General features: G+C 49.1%; 1 protein-coding gene across 1 annotated transcript in view; it reads left to right on the forward strand.

Annotated features, from left to right (window-relative positions):
* EXOC4 (exocyst complex component 4) overlaps nucleotides 1-9,923 on the forward strand; it is a 303,657-nt gene that overhangs the window by 241,941 nt on the left and 51,793 nt on the right. Inside the window, exon 13 of the mRNA XM_017807724.1 lies at nucleotides 6,347-6,483. Within this exon, the coding sequence (XP_017663213.1) occupies nucleotides 6,347-6,483 (137 nt within the window). The remainder of the gene's footprint in view (nucleotides 1-6,346; nucleotides 6,484-9,923) is intronic.

The following is a 9,923-nucleotide window of genomic DNA, read 5'->3' on the forward strand; positions in this document are numbered from 1 at the left end:
GGAACACATTAAAAGCAGCGGGGAAGCTCCAGCTATTTTATCACCTCCCTAATGTCCCTGACAACATTCACTGGGGGGGGGGGGGAGTGAATGGATGGGAATCCATTTAGAGGAGTAAATTAAAATCCCTTAAAAAATGCCTTTAATAACAGCCCCGGAACTCAGCAGGATCAGAGATCCAGAAGAGCTGCTAAATTATCCAGTCCATCTCCCTGCCAAGGCGCTGATATTCCTTATTATGCTGTTACTGCTGCATCATTCCAGGAGAATTTAAATGTCTCAAGTGCCAGAGCCTGGGATGGGAGAGGAAAATAAGGGCTGGAAGGTGGGACTGGCACAAACTTTCCCCCCTGTGGGTAACCAGATTTTTCCTTCCCTGCTCATCTGCACTCCACTGGGAATAAATCCTTATCCAAGCGATAACTTGTCTATTCCCTGCTTTTTGAGCTTGTAACCGGGGTCAGCTTGGGATCAGGGATGTGTGTTTGGTGGTTTGAAGGCTATGGAATGGTGTCTCCTCCAGCAGATACTTCCAGGCTGTGATTCCCAACGTGTTTTCAGAGGTGAGACCAACTTGGCAGGGGGATTCTTGGTGGTTTTAGGGTTGTGAAGCATCGGGAATGGGCTGCCCAGGGAAGTGGTGGAATCACCATCCCTGGAAGTGTTCAGAGACCACGTGGATGTGGCACCTGAGGACGTGGTTTAGCGGTGGGTTGATGGTTGCACTCGACGATCTGAGAGGTCCTTTCCAACCTTCACCTTAATTGAATCCATTGAATCCTTCCCATTGAATCCAACCCTTTTTGTCCTGCTGGGAATCTCCTGGGCACACTGGCTGAGGGTTGGTGTGCTGGGAATTCCCGTTTTGCCGTGGGGAATTCAGGAGCTCGGGATAGTTTTGGTGTGTTTTGAGTGGACATTTTTGCTTTGCTGGCTCTGGAGAATCAAAATTCCACTGCTTTGAGATATTCCCGGGCCAGAGCTCCTGGGATGGGAAGGTGCTTTTTTGTTGGCTGGGGGTTTTTTTTAAGCATAACTTGGGCATGGAGTTATTTGGAGCTCAAAATCAGAATAAATACATGTGAGATGTGCAGCACAATCAGCCCTGGAAGTTCACCCGGTGATTTCTTCACCCAGCAATTCCTTCATCAAATCCCTGACTCCGGAATCTTTCAGGGAGGCACCTGTGCCTGATTTGGAGCCTCTCAGGGATGGAGGATCCAGCACCCCAAACTGTTAGTGTGGGTAATTACACTGTTAAAAAACACAAAGCTCATTTATGCTCTGCTCTGACCCAGCTTCAGCTCCCATCTGCTCTGGAGCTCTGCCTTGGAAGGCTGGGATGAAGGAAATCAGGAGCTTGGAAAGTATTCCAAAGCCATAGGTGTTCAGGAGGTCACAAAGAAAAGGATTTTTTTCCCTTTTTCTGGGCTTATTTCTGAAGAGAAGTGTCACAACCATCAAGTCCAGTTCCTCTGTGGGGCAGATCATGGAGTGGAGAATTTCTCCTTGGAAAAAGTTTTCCATGTGGAGTTACCTCCGCATTATTCTGTCTTGATGATGGCAAAATTAGTTTCTGCTGGGACAAATCAGTTGCTGTGAGTGAAAATCAGCCCCCGGTGGTCACTCAGGACAGGGAAGAAGAGCTGATTTGCAGCCCAGAGTTAAATCCGTGTCCTGCACAGTGTGGGAAACCACGGAGGGAGAGGTTGGCTGGTTCTGACCTGAGAGGCTGGAAAAGGGGGCTCAGTTTAATTGGAAATTGGGGGAATGAGCCAGGCTGGGAGAGCTGGGGGGATTCCTCTGGAGAAGAGAAGGCTCCAGGGAGAGCTGAGAGCCCCTTGCAGGGCCTAAAGGGGCTCCAGGAGAGCTGGAGAGGGACTGGGGACAAGGCCTGGAGGGACAGGACACAGGGAATGGCTTCCCAGTGCCAGAGGGCAGGGATANACACAGGGAATGGCTTCCCAGTGCCAGAGGGCAGGGATAGGTGGGATATTGGGAAGGAATTGCTGTCTGGGAGGGTGGGGAGGGGCTGGAATGGATTTCCCAGAGAAGCTGTGGCTGCTCCTGAATCCCTGGAATTGTCCAAGGCCAGGTTGGACGGGGCTTGGAACAACCTGGGCTAGTGGAAGGTGTCCCTGCCCATGGCAAGGAGTGGAAAGAGATGATCTTTCAAGTCCCTTCCAACCCAAACCATTCCATGAAAACCTGGAAGTTTGTGTAGCCTTGACCCATTGTTTTGAACTTCCACGTGTCGAGGATGGTTGGGAACCAACTTCCTTGTCCTGAAACTGCATTTTAAGGGATCTTTACAAACTCCCCTCCAGCTGGACTCTTTTACCCGGAGTGCTCTCCTGCTGCAAAGGAATCCAGTCCTTTGGAAAACTTGCACGAGGCACTAATCCCAAAGGAATTATTGAAACAACATCTCCAGGTCTGCCTATCCTGTGTCAGCTGCGAGGGGACCCACGTTGTTCCGTGGCTGAGCCTCCTTGTTACTGTGGGTTTGCTGGGTTTTTTTTAAAGCCTCCATTGAAGTGTCTCGCCACGAAATTATCCTTTGATCACATCCATTTGCTCTTAATGAACCCGGACGGGTCAGAGGCAACTGGGTTGTAACTCCGGGATAACACGAGTGCTGCCTTTCATTTTCCGGCGCCGGCTTTCAGAGGATTCCCCCGGCCCTGCTAACGAATCCAGCTGTCCTGGCAACACAGAGTGTCCCCAGAGGCTCGGGCAGATGTGTCAGGATTGCTTTGGAAGAGGTTAAGACGTCCCAGAAAAATAGCCCTTAACGTGTCTGGCAGTGCCTCCTTTCATATGGTAATTTCCCTTTTCCGCCCCTCCCGGTTTCTTTTTTTAATCATCCCGGTGGCTTTGTGTTTCCCTGAAATCCAAAGGGTTTATTCCAAAATCCAAAGGTCTCATTGCGACATCCAGGCATTGGCAGGCTTTTCATGTTGCAGGGAGCAGAAATAAGTGGGAGAAGCCACGTAGAAACCAGCAATGCCTTGTCTTTTAATGCAAAGTTGTAGATTTTTAAGTTGTTACATGAAGTTGTGGATTTAAAAGTTGTTTTTTTTTTTCAAATGTTGAGTTCCGTAAAGAAACCGAGATGAGCTGGATCGAGACCAGGTTTGATTCCTCCTTGTGTGGTTGCACGTCCAACCCAAGGGGTTTGTTGCCACCTGAGGGTCCTGGAAGATCCTTCTGGATCTTCCTGAGGATCCTGGAAGTCACCTGAAGATCCTGGAAGATCCTGGACAGATCCTTCTCCTGATAAGCTACAAGAGGTCAGTTGATCTCCCAGATCTGCTGGAAACCCCACCTGCCCCTGACCAGTGAAAAGGAAAAATCTGATTGTTCACACAAAGAGGAGAGAAGTTCCTTTTGTCTCCCGTTTTACATGAGCTAGGAGGGATTTTTCTATTTTTCTTTTTATTCCCTGTGTATAAATGTGAACTTTAACTCCTCAGGATCAGTCCCCAGTAGGAGACTTGGATTGAGGCCACACAGCAACTTCAGTATTTTCCATTTGAGCACTTGGAGATGTTCTCCTGGCTAAGATCAGCAGGTGGGAGAGTCACCTTTTCCTCTGCTGACAGAAACAGTGTCCATGGGAGCATCTTTGAGCCATCTGGGTGCTGATTAAGGGTTGAAGAGGAGCAGCTCCTCCACCAGCCCAAATGTGTCCAGTGGATCTGATGGATCTGATGGATCTGATTTCCCCGAATTACTGTGTCATTTCCACACATTTATCAGCTCAACATTCATGGACTTTACTCTCAAGCCAGATCAGTCTCCCCCTGTGCCCCCTGAGGTGAGACCCCCCCTGCAGAGCTGCCTCCAGCCCTGGGAACAACAGCACAAGGACGTGGAGCTGCTGGAGAGAGTCCAGAGGAGACCCTGGAGCTGCTCCCAGGCCTGGACTCCCTCTGCTCTGGAGCCAGGCTGGGAGAGCTGGGAATGTTCACCTGGAGAAGAGAAGGCTCCAGGGAGAGCTGAGAGCCCCTTCCAGGGTATAAAGGGGCTCCAGGAGAGCTGGAGAGGGACTGGGGACAAGGCCTGGAGGGACAGGACACAGGGAATGGCTTCCCAGTGCCAGAGGGCAGGGATAGGTGGGATATTGGGAAGGAATTGCTGTCTGGGAGGGTGGGGAGGGGCTGGAATGGATTTCCCAGAGAAGCTGTGGCTGCCCCTGGATCCCTGAAAGTGTCCAAGGCCAGGCTGGAGCAACCTGGGCTAGTGGAAGGTGTCCCTGCTTGGAAGGAGGTGATCTTTCATGTTCCTTCCAACCCAAACCATTCCGTGATTCCACGATTTTAGTGGGATTTGGGTGGACTCTTAAAAACGCTGCTTTTGCCCTCTCTGGGCACAGCAGGCAGGGACAGCAGTGAGCCTGGGAGCCGTTGGAATCCTGGAGTTAATGATCCGTGCTCGGAGCCCCTGGGTGTGAAATCGGCCCCCGTGGCTGCCCCAGCCCCTCCAGGCTGCTCTGGGCTCCATTTCCTGGGGACATCTCCAGGTGACAAGTCCTTTAGGGTCGGTTGTTCTGCCTCTGTGCACATCAAGCCCGGGGTGGGATTGAATATTTGTTAAAAATTTATTGAATGTTTGTTTATTATTTAGTAACAGGAGAAGCTTTATAAACAGGAGCATCCGAGCAGCAGCTGCTTCAGGCTGGGACAAATAATTTGGGACAAAATAATCCCAAATTATTGCTAATCACGGGATGAAAGATGGGTTAATTCCTGTGATTTGCTTAATAAGATACAGGAGGAACCAAAGAGAAGTGAGGTTTTTCCTCCAAGTGCTGTTGTGAGCCAAGGACGGATCAGGAGCAGCTTAGGCGGGGCCTAAACCTTCCCCTAAACCCCGCCTTGCTGAGGAGTGGGGTGTGCCCTGACTGAGGAGGAGGGTCAGGAATAACCCTTCACTCTGTCATAAAGACTATTAATAATTCAATTTATATCAACCTGGGACTTTGATAACCTTCCCCTTGTCTTGTTTGCGGCAACCAAATCAAACACAACCCGCGACATTATAAACACAAACTGGGAGAGGTCACCTTGGGGTGCCTGGGAAATCCCAGAATTCCTATGGAGCTGTTGAAATCTTGGACATTATTGGATATATGGCACCTCCTTCTGTCCAGGGTCTTAGTGGCACTCAGTGCTCTGCTCTGGCTGACAAGGTGGCGATCAAAGCTTGGACTCCCTGATCTTGTGGAGGTCTTTTCCAACCTCAACAATTCTGGGATCTGTGGGATGTGGAGCAGCAATTCGGGCTCTGGGCACCTTGTCCCTCTAAAAAATCACACAGTTTTTCACTTTGAGTTTCCTCTGGTGAAGGAAAGGCCTGGTGAACTTTGCTGGGCCTCAGCAACCGGCTCAGAAATCCAAACCTTCAGACCTGGTATTCAAACCCTTCTTCTTCTTCTGCCCCCTGACACGCCCCTTCAGGAATTGGGTTTGGGGTCTTCAGGACCCCTTCCTTCTTCCTCATCTTCATCTTCTCTGCAGCACATCCAGTCCTTGGAGTTCCTCCAAAGTTCTGTGCAGAGGTCAATAAATGAACACGATCCCAGCAGAGGCAGAAAACTGGAATAGTTTATTTGGACTCACGAGTTCATATTTAAAGGGTTCAGAGTTTACATATTTAACAGGAGGTTTACGTATTCATGTTATTAAAATCGGGGAGTTTCACAAGGGTGACATAAGGGGAAAGCCCAGGTGAACACATCTTGGGGTCTTAGGAATTACCTCGCGGGCAAAACCCTACTTTATCTCGGGGATTTTACAGAGGGGAACAGGCCACACAAAGGGAGAGAGAAAACTCAAAAGGTTTTCTGCACAGGTTTGATGAGATCAGGGCATGGTTTCTCCAGGCTTGGGCAGGACATTCCAAACCCCAGACATCAATGGATCCTTGTCTGGACTCCAGATGGAGGTTTTTCCCCAGTCTCTGTCAGCCCAAGGCTTTGTTTAAACTCAGCAGTTTTCCTTTTTCTCATATCCGGTTTTTGCAATCCAGCAGTTCTGGGCTTGAAGGTCGCTGTGTCTGTGGGATATCTTCTAGTCCAGGCCTTAGGGTGTTCTTCTACAATTCTGCCTTGACAAGAAGACTAAACACGCTGAGGGAATTCAGAGGGATTGATATGGGGTGGGGTAACAGAGTTGGGGATGTGTAACTGCTGTGTTAAGGGTAAGGGATGTAATACAGCGACATTAAAATCTACAGTCGCTACACAACTACTTCTAAAATATACAGAAGTTAAAAAAAAACCAAAAAAAACCAACAAAAAGCTCTGAGGCATCAATCCCTTGGCTTCTGTTCCCTTTCCCAGAGCACGGTGATCGTGGAGAAGACGGTGCAGGACCTGATGAACCTGATGCACGACCTGAGCGCGTACTCGGATCAGTTCCTCAACATGGTGTGCGTGAAGCTCCAGGAGTACAAGGACACCTGCACCCTGGCCTACAGGTACCAAGGCTTGCAGACCAGTTCACCTGCTCTTGGGGTGTTGGGATTTTGCCCTGGGAAGGCAGGAGTCGCTTCTGGAATTGCCTCTGCCGGGATGGTCACGGAGGTTTTTTTCCAGGCAGGGAAAAAAAGCTGAAATAAGGATCCTGTGGAGGGTCTTGGCTTTATCCACATCACACTGTGGTTTAGGCTCTTGGAGTGTGGATGACAGTGGTGGTAGAGCTTGGAAACTAGTCCAGCTCTTGCCTTAAGCAACTTCCAGGGCCTAAAGGGGCTCCAGCAGAGCTGGAGAGAGACTGGGGACAAGGGATGGAGGGACAGGACACAGGGAATGGCTTCAAACTGACAGAGAGTAGGAAAATTAGAGAGTGGGAAGAAATCCTTGACTGAGGGTGGGGAGGGGCTGGAATGGATTTCCCAGAGAAGCTGTGGCTGCCCCTGGATCCCTGGAAGTGTCCAAGGCCAGGTTGGACGGGGCTTGGAGCAACCTGGGATAGTGGGAGGTGTCGGGGTTGGAACTGGATGGTCTTGAAGGTCCTTTCCAACCCAAACCACTCTGTGACTCTGTGATAAAAGGTCACCTCGGGTTGCAAACTGAGAGTATGAAGTCCCATCTTTAAACTAAACAGCTGTTTGTGGCTGTTGCTTTCTTGTGAAGCAAATCAGATTCTTCACTGGAGCATTTGCAAGGGATTCAGCTAAATGTGAATTAATTAAGTTGAGATCTGGGTACTCAGATCTCATGGCACTGTAGGAATTTCAGTGTGGGAAGGAAATGGTTCTGAGTTACGCCAGGGAAGGTTTAGATTGGATAATCAGGGGAAATTTCTTCCCTGAAAGGGTGGTCAGGCATTGGAAGGGGCTGCCCAGGGCAGGAGTGGGGTCCCCATCCCTGGAGGGATTTAAAATCCATGTGGATGTGGCATTTGGGAATGTGGGTCATTGGTGGCCTTGGCAGTGCTGGGGGAGTGGGAGGACTCCATGATCTCGGAGGACTTTTCCAACTGTAACATTTCTAGGATTCTCTGATTCTGGGGATTAATAACCCTGTAAATCCACACGCACTGGGTTTTGTGAACCCCTCCCAACACAATTCTGTAAATTTACTCTTTCAGGGAGGCCATCAAATGCTCCCTCCTTGCTCATCAGCATTTTTGGGATGATCCATCTCTATCTTCTTCCCTGGCCACGGTGTGGGAGCCGAAGGCAGCGTGATCCCACTGGACATGGGGTTGTTCCCTTGAAGCCCTTTGGGTATTTGGTTTATCACAGTTTTCCTGTGTCACTGTCAATAAATACCTTCTTCTCTGTCCATCCCAGTATTCCAGCTGTAAAATGGCCCTCTCCCTGGAGAGGAGCACCAGGATCATGCAGGGATAAATAGTGCCATTGAAAGCCACTAAATGTGGGCAGTAATTGCTGCTTCTCCATAATCCCCTTAATGGCTAATTGGGGCTCGCTGGTGGCAGGGGGAAGCTGAAAAAGCCCCTTGTGTTTCCTGAGCAAGGAATTCTTTCCCATTGCCTGGTTTCATTGAGGAAAAGCTTCATCTGCTGAGCAGCTCGTTATTATTATTAATAATAAACTTCTCCTGAGCTCTCGCAGGAATTGCTCCCTGCCCGTGGGCCATTGTCCAAAATGTTCCTTTTTTATAGGAAAACTTCGCTGCCTGGAGGCAGACAATAGATGTGATTTGTTTGGCTTGAACTCCAAGGTCCTTCCTTCCTTCCTGGTTTTTTTTTTGCTGGTGCCATTCCTGGCTTTGGCACCTGCTGAGGGAGTAATTAGGCCGGGCCTAATTTGGTGATCTCCTGATTACAAGCGGGAGGAGGAGGAGGAGGAGGAGGAGGAGAAACAGGAAATGTTCTCGTTTTTGCTGCTGGCAAATGAGCGAGTGAAAATAGAAATAGAAATCCATATCCATTTCAAATGATGTGGAGGAGCAGAGCAAGCTCCCAGGTTTTCCTGGGCGGTTCCATCCGCAGGGATGTTGTGCCCTCTGCAGGGATCTGGGATCCCTAAGGCTCCAGGCAGCCTCACCCTCTGCTCCAGGGTTTTTCCTTGGAGCTGAGCTGGCAAATCTCGAAATTTAGTGGGGGGAGGGTTATTTTTAGCTGCTTAAAATCCGGATAAATTGATTTATCGGACCTGGGAATTGATCTCCCGGAGCAAGGGAGCGTCTCTTCTTGGGATGTCAAGGCAGTGGGAATTTGGGAAGCCAGGACATGTAGGATTTGCACATGGCATCGGTTCCTTCCCCCTGTGTTTCCTCAAGGGGAATATGGACAAAAATGAGTGAAATGTGCTCAAGGAGAGGCTCCTCCAAGGGAGATTTTCTTTGTGGAGAAGCTCAGGAAGGAACAACATCAGGAGAGGCACAGCTGGGATTGTCCGTGTCCGAGTCCCATTTGGCTCCTATTCCTTAGGGATTATGAAAAGGGAAACCCAGCAGGGCTGGATATGAATGGCTTGGACAAGTAGCAACCCCAGGATTTCATGTTTTAATGGATGAGGAATTCCAGAAGTTTTATGTTTAATGGAGTCGAGGTGTCTCCTGCAAAGTTACACATCCATCCAAATTCCAATTTCAATGTGACACAAACAAATGTTTCCCAGCTAATCCATAAGAGGGCTTGGGGATGAAAATGTCAATTAAAATGGGAGATAGAGCCCCAGAACCTCCTGCTGTGCTGGCAGTGCTTTTCTTCAGCCTTGTCCAACCCCCACCCTTCAGCAGATTCCTGTGGAAGTGGCTCTCCTTGTGGGATAAAACCAGTTTTATGAGGCTTTGGGAGGCACTAAAAGGCCATACAAGGTGTCACAGGGACAAGGAGAACCCTGACCAGTTCACAGTTGCTTCTTCACCTTTTCCAACACCCTTCTCAGACAACCTTGAGTGCTAAAACTAATCTTTTCCCGTGTCCTTCTGCAGGAATTGGCCAATATTTAGTTATTTCGTTGTCAGCTTTAGGCTCCACCCTGTGTCTCCACCCTCATCTTCATCCTCTCTCCCTTGAGCAACCATCATCTTGCACGTTTTTCAGCCTGTTTGAAGGCTCTGAGTAAAGGCATCCCTCACCCAAACGAGCCTTTTTTTAGTCTCTGAAAAGAGGTGGATGTCCCCAAAAAGTGGTTCATCCTGTTAAAAAGTGACTTAAACCCTCTGGAGGTGCTCAGCTCTCTCCATCAGCTTGTGGTGACCAAGCTGGACTCAGCCTAAGTTTGTGCAGTGGGAAATAACTGGGCTTGGATCTCTCAACACAGGGGAAATAATAAAAAAAAAAAAACCTGACTGGAAATCTTTCCTGCTTTCCAGCCAGGCAAAATAAATCTAAACCCCTCTTTTTTTTTAATTGATAAGGAAACAAGGAGCAGGTTAATTCATCCAAAAAACGTGGGGTCTGTGGGCAGACAGGATTTCTTGATTCCCCCAGGGAATG

The sequence above is a fragment of the Lepidothrix coronata genome, unplaced genomic scaffold, assembly GCF_001604755.1.
Source record: "Lepidothrix coronata isolate B3197 unplaced genomic scaffold, Lepidothrix_coronata-1.0 Scaffold20, whole genome shotgun sequence".
Taxonomy (NCBI): domain Eukaryota; kingdom Metazoa; phylum Chordata; class Aves; order Passeriformes; family Pipridae; genus Lepidothrix; species Lepidothrix coronata.